Source organism: Bombus flavifrons, chromosome 4, assembly GCF_040668555.2.
Source record: "Bombus flavifrons isolate JBK064 chromosome 4, iyBomFlav1_principal, whole genome shotgun sequence".
NCBI lineage: Eukaryota > Metazoa > Arthropoda > Insecta > Hymenoptera > Apidae > Bombus > Bombus flavifrons.
The window spans coordinates 4424596-4445112 of NC_138445.1; the positions used below are offsets into that span (position 1 = coordinate 4424596).

Sequence of the window (20517 nt, forward strand, 5' to 3'; positions counted from 1 at the left end):
GATAAATAAATGCAATCTCAGTACTACAATACAAATAATTGGGAATCGCTAATCAATCAAGTACATTGTTAGAACTAAATTATTTGATAATTATTTTTCCTGCAAAATAATATTATTAAATCAGAAACGATGATATAAGAGACGTTCTCTTAAATGTGGTACAAGTGTGAAATACTTTATATATGTATATTGTGTATGTATGTATGTATGTACACACACACACACACACACACACAACATGTAACACTTGGTAATACCTACATCAAAACTTTATCAAACAAGAGTTCCCAATATTTACGAAACACTTACAGTTTTTAAATTCATGATTTTAATAATTTTGTTGTATTATATTTTTTAACGTTCGAAATAAAATAATTGTTAATTTTTAAGGTTTAGCAGTAATAAAACAAAGCATAGAATACATAATATATTTAATTATATAAAGTACACAAATGAAAAGCTTTCATAAAATTTACATACCAAAGAATTTTTATAAATAAATAAAAGAAATTTAATTGTTCTGTGAAAAACTATGATGAACATCTATGCGATATTACATTTAATCTAATTCTTCATGCCTTTCTACAAATAAATTTCATGACATTATTTTATGTATATTTATAGTTCCAATTAAATTTTATAAAATTTTACCTGACATGAAAGTTGTTCAAAAATTCTTTGATTTGTCTTAACAACCAAAATATTTCGCAACACAGAACGAAAGTATCAAATTCCCCATTTTATATATACATCAAGATAGAAATTCTTTTTTACAATTTTAATACAAATTAGTAAGAAAAAATTTTTACTGAATATGATACATGGAAAACTATACATAAAATTTAATAACTTAAAATGTATACTCTTTTAATTAGTGAAAAATTTAGTTTAAATATAGCTTATTTTCTATAGTATAATGTCAGACAATAGGACTTTATACAATACTATTTACTTAAAACGTTTAATATTGTTAAGATTGCGTTTTGTACATTTTGCTTTAACTGTGAAATTAAAAAAAGGCAACATTATTTTTTGTCTAATTTTTTTTAATATAATACTTTTGTGACATAGAACAGTGTTGAATTTGAGAAAAATACAATATTTTCTTTTAGTTTAAAAATCTTATTACGATGTTTTTTGCCTAGAATGAAACTATCGGTATATAAATATAATGTATGTATGTGTTGTTCTTGAGTGTAGAGTAAAAACTGAAAGAATATCTAGAGCTCGATGCACGTACTGTGGTAGAATCAGCAAAATATTGTTTGTAATACAAATTCACTAAATCTTTGTGTCAGTCTTATTTAAATCTAATGTATAGATGTTTATCACTATATTTTAAAGAAGTATTGTGTACATACTGTTTTCCAAAAATTAAATTATTAGGATCGGTTAACACAAATACAAACATACGCGGTATATATTATGTACACAAAATCAATTTATTTTATCCTATTTTTCTTACCAATAAGGAAGCAATAATCTTTTTACCTCATTTCATACCTCACACAATCATTATAAACAATTCGGTACTTTTCATTTTTGTCTTATCATAGCCGTGTAAAAAGTACATTGCCTGCTTACTTTTCTATAGTGGGTTTCTTCTTATTAAGTTTAGTTTATAAACAAATTATAATAATCTTATTGTTAAAAATAGGGACGTAGGTACTTCTCAGCAGTCCCAAGCGATGAATGAGAAACTTGATTCTTCCTAATATATCTGTATTTAAATTATTTCCTATCATCTTTTGCTTTCCCATTTGCACAAAAATATTACGTTACAACATTCCATTGTAAGGCATCTTGTCTATACGTTTGGAATAATTATTACGCCAGCATTTCATATTTGTATTAACAGAATATTAATAGTTTGCAAACGTATTGCGATGTGACATTGCCTTACGCTGAACAACGTAACGTATACTAACGGTAAAAAAAATTAATGATAAATAAGATGAAATGAGATAGAGGACCAATGTGAAATATGAAGTATTTTTTACTTTGTACAAAAGGGTAAACGAGAGATGGAAGAAAGCATTGTGTACCTATATGTATATATATATAATATATATATGTATATATGTTTGCTTTTGTTGTCTTGATAATACAGATGTATTGCTAGACGCAAAACGTGAAGCTATTACAGTTTTTGTCGTGATTCCTGATGATTCATTTTATTTTGCGGCAGTAGTCTGCGTTGTTGAAAATCTTGCTGAAAGTGGCGTGGTTTAATGGAATGATGATTTGACGAGTTATGAGATTTGTGGATGGACAGGAAACCTGAAAAGAAGAATAAATATTCAAATGTATTGCATTGTATTATTTGTGTATAATATTTATATTACATCTTTTTAAATATTTTTACTATGTAACCACATGAAACCATTTTGGTAACATTAAACATAAATGACATTGGAAAAGGAAGAGAAAGGTTGTTGAGACTGAACTTATAGATGTCAGGAAGCTATGATGACTCACCAGCGGTTACAATGCGAATTGCATTGCGGTCGCAATGAATGATTTCCATTAATAGGGTTGGTGCCTTTGGTTCTGACGACCACCTCCCCTCTGCTTTCCGCCGTAGCCTGAGCCTCCTGAAACAATATCCACGATGTACGTTAGTCCAGCAACTTGGATATATACCCCCGCTTTCTTCCTCCCGCCGTTTTTTGAAGAAATTACAAATTATTGACCACAAAACGGTTCATTTGTAGAAATTACCGCACGCACACTTCTATTAATAACAGAATAAAGTACGAAACAATATATAAAGTAAAGACTAACGTAATGGATATAAAACTACGAAGAATCTACATAGAGGCTACAGGCTAAGGTAGTAAGCTGCAAGGCTGCGTTCTGATTCATACTCTCCTTTTCTCCTTACACATTTCTGGGATCTGCATATGCTGAAATACTAAAATTTCATATTGCGACACTGTGTACATACTTAAACAAATTTCAAATTACTTAAATAATTTACAATTACTTCACTAAGACTTTACTTTATACTTATATTAATAGTTCTTATATGCTATTACCAAAATATAATTTATAGATATATCATTAATATCATAATAACAATTTGTTGTTTTTATCAAATAACCAGAAATGTTTAAGGTTAAGGATATGAAAAATGAAATAAAGATGAAAATGAATTTAATACCAGCATGAAAAATTTCAATTATTCATTTTTCTTTGAACTTTAATATGCACCATATTGTACGCATGAGATATGACATGCTTTTATATGTAAGATATATATTTCACTTATCAAAAATATATCTTCTATATATCTTACATATACCTTTCAGATATATAAATTTCACACACACATACATATATACGAATGGTGTAATCACATTTTAGACTATGAGTAATTTGAAATAACACAATCACTTGGGAAATCTTATTAGTATATTAGAAATATATATTGATTACTCAGAATGATAAATTATATATACTCTTAAAAATTATGAAACTATCTCAATATATGCAGAGAGAAACTTAGTCTCTCAACACTTTCTTTAACCAAAATTTTATTACTAATAATACCAAAATATTTTAGCATTCACACATTAAGATTTATGAATTTATGAAATTGTACGATTTTCTAAATAAAATTTCTTGTATATTACAATTACATAGTTTGTGTTAATTCAAATAAAGTATGGACTAAATATATATTAACACATTTTCTTTCTTCTTAAAACTATGATATATCAATGTCTTTCCTAGTTTGTTCTTAGTATATATGTGTAAACCAGGAATTTTAATTTACAATAAATTTTTCCTATTTAATTAATTTCTGTTCAACAAAATAATAAACACTTCTTCATGAATTTATAATTTGAATTATCCTTAAATAAGTACGATACTTGTATAATAAAGTATATATGAAAGTGTAAGATAATATTTCTTTAAACATTATCTTTTAAAAGCGGTTAAAGAAAATAAGACAAGTGCATATATATTATAAATATTGAGAAATAGAAAAAAAGCTATTTCTAAAAATATGTGGCAGGAATGGAGTATTTTACATTTAGGTTACACAATAGTAAATATTTATGTATTTAATAATATATATCAGTAATTGCTGAAAATTCATAATTTTCATTAATATTGTAACTATAAAAATAATAAAATATCAAGTTCATATGCTCACACGTACATGTACACACATACTTAGAGAAAATAAAGGGGAATGATGATGAAGGATAAACATAAACAAACATAGGAGGTAAAGTAATGGTGATGAAAAATAATTGATGAAATGAATGTGAACTTAGAAAGTGGATTTCTGCTAACAAAGTAGGGCACGTTTGGGAAAATACAAAACAATAGAGAAGGAACGCTAATGCGTACCTTTACCGCGTGCACCACCGCGCCCACCACTGTAGCCACCATCGTAACTACCACCGCCATAGCCATAGCCGTCTGCGTTTCATGGAACACACGGTATAAGAGACAAATGGGGTCAGTATTAACATGGACCGGCAATTGTGTATAGTATAATATATCTATGATACCAATAAAAATTATCGCCGGTACACAAGTATGTGTGTAACAATTATGTAAATTTGTATGATCTTAGTAAATTTAAGCTTTAAAATTAAATATTCTCGAAAATATAATTTTAAATGTTATATTAAATTAATATTTATATATATATTATACGAATTTTTAAAAAAATACTACTTAATAATATTAAAAGATAATTTTATCTTCCAAAGGGTTCATTGTTTGCACATCTAATATGTAATATAAGTGCAGAGGCTGTTCATAAACTCATGTATCAAAAAAGATTACAATTGATTTTATTTACCGTTAACATGAAGTGGCATGCACTTAAATTTCTTTACGACAAGAAAGTTTAGTGTAATAATTTAATTATTTGCCACAGTCCCAGGAAAAAAGTGTGTGCAGGGTCGAACACGCAAATAGATAAATATAAATTCAATGTGGACTTGCTATTGTGTTTTTCAACATTTACTCTTATTTGGCGTATGCAATAGGAAATAATTTTATAAATTGGTTTATAGTGTAAAAAATGTTTCTCCGTTTCAAATGATTATGTTCGTTTTCTCTCATAAATGAACTAAAAGTCATGCTAAAAACAATGGAACGTAATTAATAAAATAGATCAAACACAATGATTGCAAGTATCGATAATTCATTGTTGTTGAGGAGTGTGTTAGTTTTTTCATGAATGAAGTGGTTATGTGAAATGTGGAAATATGTGAAAGCATGCATATTAGGAAACGTGGCAGGACTTGAAAGCAAGGATTGGAGGTTTAATATTCCATATCATACGACATTATCCTGTATAGTTTTGCTTTAATGTTCTCCACACATTTCAAGTTCACATATAACTATGTTACAGTGACTGCGTGTGTTTTGAAGTCAGCGAGTCTGCAGAACTTATAGTAAAGATAAGAAATGTAAAAAAATTAATTTATTCCACGAATTCACAGACATCAATCAGTGAACGTATGAAATTAGTACTCTTATGTACATTTACTGAGTGAAATGATCTATTATAATATTTATGTTGTTAGAACAAAAGAAGTTAATCGAAATGTTTGTACACTATTTACCAATTAAATATACGTAAAGAAATTAAATTTTTTTTAAATACCACATTGAACTATAGTAATTCTTAATCATCTTCACACATTCACTGTTACATATTATATGATATCCTGCTTTTCTGCGTTTAATGTGGTTCATATGTATGTGTGTATATATATGTATATATAAGTCAAATATTAATAAGGCATTAAAAAGTTTAACTTAGGAAGTTGTTAAAATCAATAAGTTAGTTGATCACAGCTCAAAAACAGCCAACCCTCTGGAAGTAGGGATTTACTTTTCGGATTATGCTTTTCTTATTCATGCGCAATAAAATTTTCTTTCATAGCCAAAAAAAGGGAAAATACGTATTATACATACTTAGAGGTAAAAAAACATAATCCGAATGTACTTCCTACGTATCTGAGCTGCTGGTTTACTTTCTTAGTTTCGTATTTAATTTTAATTTAGAAATATCAACACTCAATAGACATTTTCAATAATATTCGTAACCAATCAGTAAAAAAAAGTTTAATGTAAATAATTTTTAAAGTCAAGATATCGCTGATCTGCCTGCAAACCAGCGCTCAATTTTCAACATTAGTCATAAATGTAATATATCACATCAATTTTATATCATTTCAAAATATAACTTAGTCATATAATACTAAGTTAGTATTATATTATGTTGAGGCAAATGATTTAAATTTATGTAATATAAATAAAAATTTTCTATAAGATTTTACATAAAGCAAAATTTTATAGGAGGTATGGGTAATTAAAACTTCGTGTCAGGTAATTTTGAAAACCTTCTCGACATGACTGTTATTTTCAAAATTCGTCCCATATGTATATGGCTTAAAACATTCACTTTGAATATAAACTATCATTTTTAATAATACTATGATGAACTCTAGAATTTATTAATTTATTTAAATTTATATTTGCTAATATTATTAATTAATATTTATTAAGTTACTTCACAGAAATTCAATTATTTACTGTTAATACTAATCAATTCTAAAACAAATATTGTGCTGAATTTTTTAACTTATTTAACAGGAAATATATTTTGCATTCTATAAATTAAATAGCTTTCTAATTTCTGGTAAAAACAAAACTGCTAATATTTGTTATATCGAATGATTTGCTGAATGTCTAGAATCTCAGTTATTTCAACATATACGTAACATTATTGAATTTTAAAAACTTTAATGAGCTGAAATTTTACCATAGATTTATATAAGTTATAATAAAAAATAAATCAAATGCATGAAGAAAGAAGCTAAGACAACAAATGTAGCAATGACAATAATTTTAATATTACGTTTGTTTACCGAATACATTGGGACGATAGCAGTAGAGAATTATCTGCTATTGATTATTATAAAAAAGAGAAATTAAATTCTTCAATATAATCCTACACAGCGATAAGCGCGTGTAAGTTCTTTTAGTAATAATCAATAAAATTACCGTATCCACTGTAGTCGTAACCACCATAGCCGCCGTACCCACCGCCGTAATAATCGTAGCCTCCTCCGTATCCATCATAGCCACCGCCATAACCGCCTTGACCGTAACCGCCGCCATATCCACCTCCGTATCCGCCTTGACCCCAGCCACCTTGACCGCCAAAACCGCGACCTCTACCTCCTCTACCACCACGGCCGCCTCGACCACCAGCGCCACCACGCATTCCCCCCATACCATCAGGTTTAGGTGTTGCTTTCTTCACATCGACCTATTTAATATATTGAAATGCATTAATAGGATTGTCAATATGTATAACACTTTTTCTAAAATTAATTATTTTATTTACTGGTATAAAACCTGGTATAAAATTGGTATAAAACGTACCTCTTTACCATTAATTGTTTGCTTAGGAGTTTTCAGCAATTCATTTACTACTTGTTCAGATTCGAATGTAATAAAGCAGAAACCTTTCCTCTGGTTCTTTGTCTTGTCAAATGGCATTTCTACCTCAACAATCTGTAACATTTAATTTCATTGTATTTTTTTCTACTGGGCATAAACGTTTATAGTGACAAATAAGAAAACTAAGATACTTACTGTTCCAAATTGAGAAAAGAAATGCTTGATATCATCATCTGACAATTCTGTTGAAAGACCACCAACAAAGACTTTACCATGTCTAGCCTTTGCTTTCTTAGGATCAACTTTCTTATTATTAATTATATGATCGCCGGCTGCCATGATCTGAAACATAAATAATCTTCATGAAGACTCTCATTATTTAGAATTCGCATGATTAATCCTAATAACTAATTTTCAGCAATTGGAATTACATCAAATAAAGTCAGTAGCAGAACTGGTTAAATTTATCATCATATCAGTTTTACTTTAATATGTAACTATTGGTCTCATTAATTTTACCTTATCTAATGATTCGGCTTTAGCAAAAACGATGAAGGCAAATCCACGCGACCGTCCGGTATTAGGATCTGTTTTGACATTGATGCTTTCAATGTCTCCATATGTACCAAAATGATCCCTTAATTCCTCTGTAAATTAATGTTTATATAAAAATGTTAGGTATTGAATTCTTTAATTATTTATACTACTAAATTTATAATATAAAAACTCAGTAATAAATCTAGTCTCATATGACTTGTCATCTGAAGGTGTCCTAAGTAAGTAACATCATAGTTTGTAAATAGCTTGTAAAGGACTATAATTCTTAAAATGCAAAATAATACTCACTGTCTGTAGTCTCCCAGCTTAAGCCACCCACAAATAATTTCCTGTAAAAATAAAAATAAAATAAGATTTGAATTAAATTAAATAATTTTTTTTATAAAAATAAAATAAAATATTAGTTCTTGAAATTTTTCAAAATTTTGCAATTGCATAACTATTCATTTATAAATAATCTAATGCTAACGACAAAATATTTTAATTTATACATCTTACAATGTATTTAAAATTATTACAATGCAAAAACTGATTGGGAAACATTTATTTTCATTTTCATGTGCAAATTAGAAAGTAAAGAAATAATAATGGAAATAGAACGTACCTATCATTTAAAGAATCCTGATTACCTCCGGTTGACCTGCAAAGCAATGTAATGTATGTTATTATAACGATCTTGAAATTTATATAAATTTTTAGGACTAAGGTTGAAGCAAAAATTTAAGTTTTGTTACAAATTATTTCCATTTATATTTGAAAAAGGAGTTTGACTTGACCCCTGGAAAAATTAGAACAAACGTTAAAATATTAAAATTTAATATTGACAATATATAAGAAATGCAATAGTAGTATATCATTTGGAAAAAGGGCACTGGATAAACTTTTAAAGACATTTTGGTAAGGAATTTTATTTAACAGGTAATGTATGCAATTTATTAAATTGCTTCTTATGTATATAAATATAAATATATACTCATGTATAAATGTAATCTACAATTGATTAAGTGACCTACATTAATGTCTACTTTAAAATTTGGAAGAATAAATAATTTTGCAAAACTAAAATTATCTTAATTTCATAGTTATGGTATTAATATGGACACAAAAATACCTAGAATAAATTAACTCACTAATACAATCTTATATGAAAATTGTGCGTTTATCCTTAGTAAGAAACATAGGATTATATGAAACAACCATCAGAAGACTGCTTTGCACACCACATAGACCTTGATTTGAACTTCAGATAGATGTGTTTATCAACAAAAATTAAAGGAAAAAACTTGGAAAAAAGTAGATATGTAAAAATTAACGCATTGAGAGAGCAAAGTACTTTCACGATGTTCATGTGAACTCGAACAATAGTTATAACTCCAGTTGACATACAGCTGCTCCTAAAGGAAATAAGATTTAACTTTTCCAAGTTGAACTCTGACTGCTGATTGGCCCAAAGAATTGACATATGGTAGATAGACTGCAACTCTATTAAAAAGCTAAAAAAATTGTTTCCACATTACAAGTTAATGATGGTCACTTCTTGATACTTTTTAAATATCTATATATGCACACAATATTTTATGTTTATTTATAGTATATTTATATATGTATAGTATTTCTCTCTCTTTCTTTATTCATCAGCAAAATATTATATTTCAAGTCCTGATATACTTTTCAGCCTTTTCATATACAAATATAACAAGCTGCAATATTTTTCACTTTTCTGGCAGTGTGATGATAGTTGTCTGTACTTAGATTGATCTTTTCATATATCATCTAGGGCTGGTGATAAATACCGTAGGCACCAGTCACTCGCCGGTAATCAGTTGTTGGTCGGGTCACGGTTAGCCGGTTGCGAGCCGCCCGCCATAATCGCACTGGGTCGTTTGCCACCTGCAGATCAAGCCACATAAACTGGGTTAATGGCATTCCGACCTATCGGAGTTTTTCGCTTTGGCCCTAGTGACTCTGTGCTTTGATCACGCCCAAACAGCATTGACATCTGATCAGAAATTACTCTACGCGTGACCCAGCAGGCAAGTGTATGTCTGTGCGAGACTTATTGATCTGACGTAATTGACTCGACTTCCAGTGCTTGTGTTGTGACGAAACATGACTGACTTGAACTTGACGTAGACTTCTCACAATAATTCAGACTCAGAAGTCAATCATAAGGCTTCACGGTTCAGTTCACAGATCCCAGGTAAGCGTACATATTGTCAATCATGAAGAATTGACTAACCAGAATTCTGCTGCAATGAATCAATGAGGAAGACTCAGCTGGCCAAAAATGCATTTCAAAGTTTATGCTCTATAAAAATATTACAATTATTATTTGTGTAATATGTAGAAATTTTTATCATTGATGAAATCACAACTTGTCTTTATCAATTACAAAACTAGAATAGAATTAACTAGGAAGGAGAGCAGAAATAAGGAGTTTACAAAAAATTACAAAATTTTAAACAGATAAACGTATACCTCGCAACAACAGCACATATAAAGTTACAATATTTATAATTCTTATATGTATATAGTTACCTTATCATAATTTTGCAATAAAGAACATGCAATACTTAATTTTGTTTTTATTTTTACTTGTATATTAAATTGATATAATAAACAAGGGAATGCCAGTTTTCAGTTATTTATTTTTGTTACCTTATGTATAGATATCACGTCCCTCAACACACATTTGTACTTTCATTATGGGTGAGAGGAAGCATACCTCCAAATTCTTCGTACCTTATATATATATAGTGATTTTATATTTTGTACTCAACATTTATACCTTTTGTAACATGAGAATTTGAAAATTCATATATATTTTACTAAATTTGAAGGTTACATCTTCTTTCCCGATATCAATTTAAGTAGTTCTACAAGTTACAATCTAAAGTAGCTTACCCATTTTGCAAAAACATACCCCAAACTATGTAAGAGTTTGTGACAATCCAAAGCTGTAGGGATACAAAGAAAAAAAAGTCGAATCCCTTAGGTATAGAACTAAAAATGCTGTGATAATAGTAAGAGAATAAGAACGAACGTACAATGCGATATTATAAAATATTTACATAGACTGTGTCCGTACATCAACATTGACATCTAAACTCGTCGATGAGCAAATCGTCCAGCTTGAGATCTCGTTACGCTGAAAAGGGGGAAAGGCAAGGTGCTGTGCCCACCAGCCACCAAAAATCCTTATAATCTATTAATATTTCTAAATATCACGACAATACTAAATAACCAATAATTATTGCGCATTACCCTCCCTGAATAATCTACATACTCATATTTACGTAATATGTATATTATTTAGTGTTTTGGTTTGACGCATAAATGCGTGTTGTGTGTGAAAAACACGAGGACGTGATACGATATGTAATGGTAACAAAAAATTGAAAAAAGCGAGCCCAAGCAAAGTGTATCAAATCTATGCATGGAATTCCTTGACTTGATATGAAAAATTGATTTTTCTGTGGGTTTACTTTACAACAATGCGTGGGCGCGCCCTTTCTAAACTTGCGGCCGGCATTCCTTTTAATTTGACCGACTCACTTCCTTTTCTTATTTGTTGTTTCTTTTCGAAAAAAAAGATTGATACCTAGGATTTCTTTATACTGCAGCAATACAAAAGAAGTTAACTGCAATACTAGGAACGCTCGCTTTAGAATCGATGGGAACGGATTACGATTTTCGGGATCTCGCGCATCCGCCATTTTGTCATCGCGACAATCGTATCGCACAAAGCAACTCTCGTTTGGAAGCTTTACTACATATTCCCGCGCGTTCAAAGTACCAAATGAATCGAAGTCGATAGTTTCGTAGAACAACGATTGATTTAATTGCAAGATCGAAATTTAAGACGAAAAGGGTTACCTGTCCTCCTGTGATTCTTGGCCATTTTCTGCGGCGTCCCCGCCGCCGTTCTCTGCTTCGCCGTTCTGCTCGAAGTTTTGATCGGCAATATCTTCGCTGAAGTCCTTGTTCTCCTGATCGGCCATTATTTATTCTACTTTTTTTTTTATTTTAATAAAACACTTAAAACACAATTATAAATCGCGCTTTAACAAATAATTAAATACACTACACGAGCTAACAACACTCTCACGTCCGTACTGATCGACCGCCAAATGGAGAAGGAGGAGGTACGACTTGCGCTCCGTTTGACTCAGGAGATTCCGCGCAAAGCATCATGGAATCTCTTTTACTTCCCCCCTTACGGCTCTCTCAGCCAATCAGATTTCATCACACAGTATTGTACCTAGAACTTCCAATGCCACGTTAGTTTGCACTTTCCAAAAATATCGCGTTACTTTCAGCGTGCTATAATTATATATGCATAGCAGTCAAGAAAAGAGAATTAATATTTTTTCTGTAGCATTGTTTACGACCCTTAATCTTTAGTATCTGGTTTTTCAAATTTCGATAGAACAAAATAAAATCAAATAAAATTCGAAAAGTTATAAGTAATAGATGATATTATCAAAGATAATATTATGAGTATTAATATATCTTGTTTAGCAAACTGATCTTCTATTTTACTTGCATCGGTAGAAGTAAATTTTACAACTATGAAATTTTTTTTTTTATTTATTAAAATTTACAATCAATTCTCGCATTGAGAATTTTCAGTAATTTTTTCTGGCGTGGCGCAGTGACATGGCTAATTATTTATAATAAGTTAATACTTACTATAGATAAGTATATAACTACGAAATAAAAAATATTTTATTCTATATCCGAAATCATTTTTTCTTTATTTATTGATATTTGCAATCAATTCTCGCATTGAGAATTTTCAGTAATTTTTTCTGGCGTGGCGTAGTGACGTGACTAAATATTTATAATAAGTTAATACTTATTATAGATAAGCATAAGTATCCGAAATCATGAAAAATTATTTAGTTTCAAAAAGATAATGCATACACATTATTTCATAGCGTTGTTACGGTCCTGTTACACCAATCGATGTTGTCGAGTATTTCAGTGAGTTAAGGGGAAATAGTGAATACAATGGCACGCATACGAAAATTTTAGCGTTGCGTGGGGAATGGAGCGAAAACGAGGAGCCAATAAGATTCGTGGGAAATACTGAGTAATACGTAGCAGCCAATAAGAATTCCGTAATGATTTGGCTCCATTCGGCATCACTTCCCAGAATTCTGTGCGCGTAATTTGTAAGAAATCAATAAAATATTGCTTCCAAGTTAATTTCAATATAACAATTTCTTCAATTTATGTTATTATATTTTTATTTTTATTACTTAGTCATGACTCATCATTTAAATGTTTAAATAAGAAGAAGAAGTCCATCTTTCCGTTGATGTCCAATAAAAGCGGGAAATGTTTACTGTTGATTCAACGTTCTTATTGCAGATGCTAGTAGTTGGCGCCAGCATCAACCTAGATGTCGCTCTAGTTGGCTCGTTCAATGCTGTTATTTTGTGCACATATGTATATATATTTACGTAAACGTATAAATATGAATATTTGCATGTACTATCATATGCATATCACATACATTGTAAGATTATAATTTAATGAGAAATATTTGTTTAGTCTCTGTAATCGATGGATATATCTATATATCTTAAAATCTTTATGTATTATCATTATTTTTTCGTTATTGTGATGACAATAACAATAAGTAAACATTATAATAGGTCATTTAGTGCTCATTTAACCTAACGCTTGATTTAATTAACGTTCTTCCTATTCGTTTACAACGTATTTTTTTGAATAATACTAGTAAATAGAATATTACTAGCAAATTAGAATAACTAGTAAAATGAATATTTTATATCTCTATCAATGTTAACGTTTGTTTTTTGTTTGTGAACAGAATTATCGTTTAAGATATTTACAGAATAAAATTTTTGTAATATCTAACATTTTACCTTTTAGTTGTACAAAATGCCTGAGCAGCAGAAGGTAAAATCAGGATTTCTATCACACTTAAAATAAGATATAGGGAGAAAGTACGTTTAGTTTAAATAACTTTTCATGTTTAACAAATGCTCTATCCATAGATTTTGAGGCTACACGACGTTTGGCGTACTTGTAATAAAATCCGAGCGGCAATTTTTCGCGTGGGTTTTAATTTATGGAATTTTTACAAACCGCTAGATCCTAACAATAATTGTTTAATCTCAGGTACGGTTACACAATTTCCATTATTATATCAATTAAAAATTTTTATTTTTTTTGTCTTGAACACCTTTAGTCGTGTTTTTCAATTGTTTCGTAGTTTTCGAATTATCATATTAAAATTTTATTTTTCTCGGTACCGTATCTTGATTTTTAGCAGACATTTATTATTTACAAACATATTGTTTCGCGAAGATTGTAAATGACGATCATGAATTATACAATATATATTCTTAATACGCAGAGTCGAAATTTATTTCGGTATTGGCTGGGCCGCTGAAGGATCAAATTGGTTTGTCTGACAAAGAAATTTCCGATTTGGCCGATTATTTCCGCGTTCAGGATGGTCGAATATTTTACACCCAGTTTTGTGAAATAATACACAATAGTGGTATGACGAATTTATAATTTGTTATATACTATAATATTAATATATAGTTTACAAGACTAGAAAAAATTTTATTAAATCATTTTATAATTATATTCCAATACATTACACACAGATATTTATAAGTATCTATATTTATATAAATGATTGTATTATATTGTAATATATATCCACAAGTAATTTTATTTCTTGACCCTCTTCGGGGCAAATCTTATAGCTATTTGAAGCAGGTAAGCAAATTTCAATTATTCTGTAAGAATGTATTTCAGAAACTGTTACTGCCGTACCTGAAAAGAAAGGAATTTGTATTTGACTGACATACATAATCCGGTACCGTTATGTGAACTCATCGTCGGAACAAAATTCGTGTCCTTTCCTAAATGTTCCTTTATTTCGTTAAGGGGATTAGTATGAACAGCAATAAAATTGGTGTTTTTCTTGTAGCTCCTGAATTCGACAAAAGCGAACCGCTTGTAACTGGTTTGGAATGGGAAGACCCAGAGCATGTAAATCGTATAAGTGCAACGGAACATCGAAAATTATGTCTCGTACTCACACAAATTGCTGTTCTTATAAACAAAAGAAGACTCGTGTTGAGGCCTTACTTTCAAGATTACGAACTGGTTTGCGTGAAAAATAATCTTCTCTCTAAAAATCTATCGATACATTTTTCTATTTTATAATTATGCGATAAACGTCAATTATTTATTTTTTAGATTGCAAAAAATGCTGGGACTGTAACATTCACGCATTTCGGGCGAATCCTAAAATTTCTAGGTATCGTTCTTGCTTCCGAAGAATTCTGTTTGCTTGTAAAAAGATTCGCGAAAGATGCTTATACGATCAACTATGTGGCCTTTTTAAAGGCGATTGACGAAATTCAATCTTACTTTGATAAACATCAAATGCTGGCTCTTGGTGGAGTAATATTTTATTCTGCATATTTTACAAATGTTCCTCTTACGTTCATTATTTACCATTACCGATTCATTCCTTTTGTTATCAGTATTGAACGATAAATCTATGATAAATATTGTATCTTATTTATTCAAAAGGAATTACTTGATCAATTTCCTGGTCGAATTATTACGGCTGAATTACCGAAACTTCCAAGGCCGGAAATTGGTAAATTCATACCAAGCAAAGTACTTGGGAAACAAGCTGTGTTCCATCCGATAATGGAAGAACGAAGAAGTACAATGCCCTTGATAGAAGTTATTCAACGTATTCAAAGACATATCTTTGAAAATCGATTACGCATTTCGGAATTCTTTAAGGTAATAATCCTTTATTTATAAAATTTGCAATTAAAATTTTAAAAGCGGGCTTGCTATTTTTATAAAAATATTATAATTCAGTATAACTACCACGCTCTTAAAATATTAGTTACAGTTTATTTACAATTTTTATATAGTAAAATGATAGTGGATATATCTATTTCATTAAAATGTCAGATAACAAATAGGAAATTAACGATTACGACAAATAATAGGATTTTGATCCTTTGAACGCGGGCAAAACGACGATTTCCAACTTCAAAAGAGGATTAGATGGTCTTCAGATTTCGAGCTTGGGACGCCTTTATCTTGCGGAAACGGAAATTGACGCGCTCGTTACGCTTTATAAAGACCCAAATGATCCCGATCGTGTATGTTGGCGTACATTCGAAGATGACATCGATAAAGGTATTTTCGGGACAGAACGTTCTATCTATTTATTTTTCCCATTTTCGTTATCTGATCGTGACCTTTTCAAACTTTACATTTTACGAACTGTTTCCGTTTACAGTGTTTACCGTGAAAGAAATTGAAAAGCTGCCCAATTTGAAAATTGAGTCACCGCCAAAAGAAATAGCGAAACTAAGTCGAAAAGGAGCGTCTAATTGGCAATGTGAAGGGAAAGATATAAGAGATCTTTGTGAGAAAACATTATTAAAAGTTCGACATCGAATCGAGGAAAGAAGAATTATGATAAAACAATTTTTTAAGGATTATGATCGGTATATGTATATTCGTTCAACGATATTTATCCCCAAAAATATTTTTTTCAAAAATGTACGCATATTTTTATACTATTATTTATATGTTTTCTGTTCCTAATTATTTCTTAGACATAACAAAGGTCACGTATCGCGTTCGCAATTACGTCAAGTTCTAAGAACTGCGGCTGTACTACTTTCTGAAGAAGAGGAGTTTGCATTGGAAAAGAGGTATAATAATGATTTAGGTTTCAATTATAATTGGTTTTTAAAAGAATTAGAGGCTCAACCAATCGAGGAACCCCTGTACCACTCCATGGTGAAAGAAAAAAGAAAAATCAACGCTGAGAAACTATCACCGGAAGCAACAGCTGATGAAACAAATATCGTTTTAATTTTAGCCAAAATCAAAGCAAAAGTTGTGCGGGAAAGAATAAAGGTAAAGCACAAAAAGTGGGTATTTTTATATTTTTCCTTTACATCCTTTATTTGTTCTTTTATGGGAAAGGTTATCGAATTCATGCGTCAATATGATATTCATAATGAACACGTTATAAAAAGAACAGAGTTTCTGCGTGCTTTGGATCAACTACGTTGTAATTTGACTTGCACAGAAATGGGAACTATTATGAATATTTTCCAATCACCTTTAAGGTACATAAGTACAAGTAAACTTAACATATATTTCACGTAATTAAGTGATAATTAATACATTTTTTATTTTATTTCATAATATCTGCTGAAAAATATTTCAATTTCCAAATTAATCTCCTCAACCACTTTATTTATATTTTCAATATTTAGATCAGTTCTTAATTATTCTATCATTCTGTTATTTTATGTTAAAGATCAGATTCCGTGGATTATGTGAAATTTGGAGAAGTTGTCGAAGAAGCTGTTGCTATGGGAAGTTTAGAAAGAGCACCACTTTTAGTGCCTGTACAACACGTGCCTTCGGAAGCTTCCCCTAAGACATTCTTGAATTTCGATGAAAGGCACATGGCCACAACGGCAGTAGACAAGCTAAGCAGAATGCAACAACCGAATCTTGAGGAGTTGTTCAGGGTCCGTAATTACGAAAAGAGCATACTGTTTAAAATCATTAAATAATTTCATATTTAAAAAATGAGTTAGCTAGGATTAGGGTTTAATTAGTAAGGATTGTAAGGATTCAGAACTTTTACCATCAATTCGCGATATTATATTCAGAATTAATTTCATAATTTAATTTATTGGTTATTTGGTATTAATTTATTGATTCTAAAATCGTACAGACCTTCGTATATATGTACAAAATTCTTAAATCATAAATTTCGAAATTACAGGGCTACGATAAAGAGAATATTGGTACAGTTTCGAAAGAGTGTTTGATCAAAGTTCTGTCTATCAGGTGTATGTTAGAATTAATTAGCAACAGAGAACTGGACGCTGTGCACAAATGTTTCTCCGTAGAAAGAGGTGGCCGATTAGAAATTGATTATCGAGCATTTTTACGCGCTTTGTATCTGATGCAAGAGAACAGAAAACATCTGCCCTTCTAGCTATCTTGAGCATTGTATTTTGAGTTAAAAAATAAACATTGTTGATGCGTGAAGATATAAAATATTTTATAGAGGTAACTCAGGTATGTTTTTTTTTATTTGTCGATTTTTATGTACATATAGTGTAATGTCCCCATAAAATATTATGAGATATGAAAACTCTAATTTTACAATATTCTGTTTTTGTTTTAGAACGTTTGGACGATATTATTCTGATTGCAATACTTGAAATACCATACATAATTTTTGTAAGCGTATTTAATGTATATTATGTATGATATGTATATACATATATCTATATTATACAAATTATATTGTATTCATAATAAATTTTCTTATCTATTAAATTAATTATTGTGTTATATACTGGTATTATATTTATGATTTACATGGAACAGTTTATATTTTTATTTATTTATTATTGTTTAGTCCGTGCCTTTCGGCTTTGGACGAATTTTCGGTTTTACATCTCTTACATGTAATTCTCTTATATGTCTACCTTCCCTCTTTTCCACTCTATTCTATTGCACTACTTTGCTTATCAGGTCTGTAAATATGAAACCGGAATTTGCCTATAGATGGCCCTAGCTGATAATGTAGTTATCACTAAACTGCGTCATTGATGCCAAAAGTCTTTGTTGACATCTCACAAACATTTTCGACTCAGAACAATACAAGTTTCATACAACAGCATAGTTTGTAATAGCGTTGAAAATATCAAATTTTGTGCCTGGAAACTACGATTTGCGGACAGCATTGATTTTCTGTTACCATTTGAAGAAAACTGCTGCAGAATCGCATCGAATGCTTGTCGAAGCTTACGGTGAGCATGCTCTTGGTAAATTACAGTGCTTTGAGTGGTTTAAAAAATTCAGAAGTGGCAATTTTGACGCGAGGAACGAAGAACGTGGAAGACCACCGAAAAAGGCCACCGAGCTGTTAAAACCTGGCGAAACCGTTAATACTGAGCGCTACCAACAACAAATGATCGATTTGAATCAAGCTTTGCGTGAAAAACGACCAAAATATCAAAAAAGGCAACACAAAGTAATTTTGCTTCATGATAATGCACCATCACATACAGCAAAACCGGTCAAGAAAACGATTGAAGCGTTCAGTTGGGAAATACCTTCGCATGCGGCTTACTCACCAGACTTGGCTCCGTCCGATTACTATTTATTTGCATCGATGGGACACGCACTTTCTGACCAGCACTTCACTTCTTACGAAAATGTACGAAAATGGCTCGATGACTGGTTTGCCTCGAAAGAGCGACAGTTTTTTTGGCGTGGCATCCACCAATTGCCAGACAGGTGGGGAAAATGTATAGCTAGCGATGGGAAATACTTCGAATAAAATATTTTTAATCATTTTCATACAATAAACGTGTATTTTCTATACAAAAATTCCGGTTTCATATTTACATACCTGGTATTCTACCTCTTAAGCGAGATACGATCCTTTTGGTATTTTACCTGGCCTTACCAAGAGACACTTGCATTTTTACGTGAATCATAAAACGAACATTGTGAAAAATAAGATAGTGTTGTGTGAAACAATGTTTCTATCCGAATTTTCACTATTATTTATACATACAGTAAATTAAAAAGTATTTGAACATTCCTAGAAACTTTTTATGTGCAAAAATGAAGAATTGGAAAAAATTGAGCATCAATTGAAAATAGTATTGAAAATCAACGACAATTTTTTAAGAGAATAAATAAAGAAAATAAAAAGAAGAATAATAAAAATTGACAATAAAAAAGCAAATCCCGCTTTATACATAAATATAATGTATACATTGAAAATTGTTATAAATTACAAACAGAACTTTGAAACAAATAATAAAAAATATAAACATGATTAACTGATATAAGAGTTAATATATTTGTATGTGTAGTGGAAACAAATATTTTAGGTTGAGTAATTGTTTAGTTAGTGACGTGTAGTTAGGTGAAGGGTTTGTGTTGGTGGGGGTACAATTGAATCATGACTTTGTCTTAACACGTCTACTTTTCATTACACACAAACACGATATAACACATTGATGGAAGGATGTGAATACAAACGACTACGACTTCGAATAAAGATATAAGACAAAACAACGCGACGTGTGACGAGGCGAGAATTCCTTTCAAGGAAGGGCGGAAGAGTCGATTGCGGAGTGATACGTTACGGGAAATATAACGTAACGGTGAAACAGAATTATTCACCGGACATTATGTTGTATATGTCTTCATACGATTAATTGGTAATTTATTCGGAAATATACATTTTTCGATGATCTTTATTATTCTAACGCGAGTGACCTGGTGCTCGAGCTGTTAGGGAGAAAGTAATTTAAAGGACTGGCAATATCGTACAAAGATAATGTAAGTTTGTAGTATGTATAACTATGTAGCCGAAACAGTACAGTGTAGACAGTATAGTGAGAGCTGTAAAAGCAAAAAACAGTAGAGAAC

At 30.5% G+C, this 20517-nt stretch overlaps 2 protein-coding genes across 12 annotated transcripts; one reads left to right on the top strand and one right to left on the bottom strand.

The window, feature by feature from the left end:
• Positions 1-414: 414 nt before the first annotated feature.
• Positions 415-12158, bottom strand: sqd (RNA-binding protein squid). Of its 8 annotated transcripts, none has more exons than XM_069110760.1 (10): positions 11878-12157; positions 8606-8641; positions 8290-8330; positions 7963-8090; positions 7639-7785; positions 7426-7557; positions 7084-7309; positions 4363-4434; positions 2479-2594; positions 2139-2280 (listed from the first exon to the last, which is right to left on the bottom strand). In XM_069110760.1, the coding sequence occupies exons 1-9, from the start codon at positions 12000-12002 to the stop codon at positions 2527-2529; spliced, it is 975 nt and encodes a 324-aa protein (XP_068966861.1). In that variant the 5' UTR covers positions 12003-12157; the 3' UTR covers positions 2139-2280; positions 2479-2526. The 8 variants fall into 8 exon arrangements, with proteins under 8 accessions (XP_068966858.1, XP_068966857.1, XP_068966860.1 ...); XM_069110758.1 differs by having other exon boundaries at positions 7042-7309; XM_069110757.1 differs by lacking the exon at positions 2479-2594 and having other exon boundaries at positions 415-2280; positions 11878-12158.
• Positions 12159-13238: 1080 nt separating this feature from the next.
• LOC138178928 (uncharacterized) lies at positions 13239-18525 on the top strand. 4 transcript variants are annotated; one of them, XM_069111276.1, is made up of 13 exons: positions 13368-13525; positions 14031-14154; positions 14393-14539; positions 14981-15159; positions 15253-15459; positions 15592-15813; positions 16029-16221; positions 16325-16535; positions 16647-16953; positions 17023-17168; positions 17363-17579; positions 17840-18138; positions 18248-18525. In XM_069111276.1, exons 1-12 carry the CDS (start codon positions 13433-13435, stop codon positions 18053-18055), a joined length of 2262 nt encoding a protein of 753 aa, XP_068967377.1. In that variant the 5' UTR covers positions 13368-13432; the 3' UTR covers positions 18056-18138; positions 18248-18525. The 4 variants fall into 4 exon arrangements, with proteins under 4 accessions (XP_068967379.1, XP_068967378.1, XP_068967376.1 ...); XM_069111277.1 differs by having other exon boundaries at positions 13363-13932; positions 16647-17168; XM_069111275.1 differs by having other exon boundaries at positions 13363-13525; positions 16647-17168.
• Positions 18526-20517: the final 1992 nt, after the last annotated feature.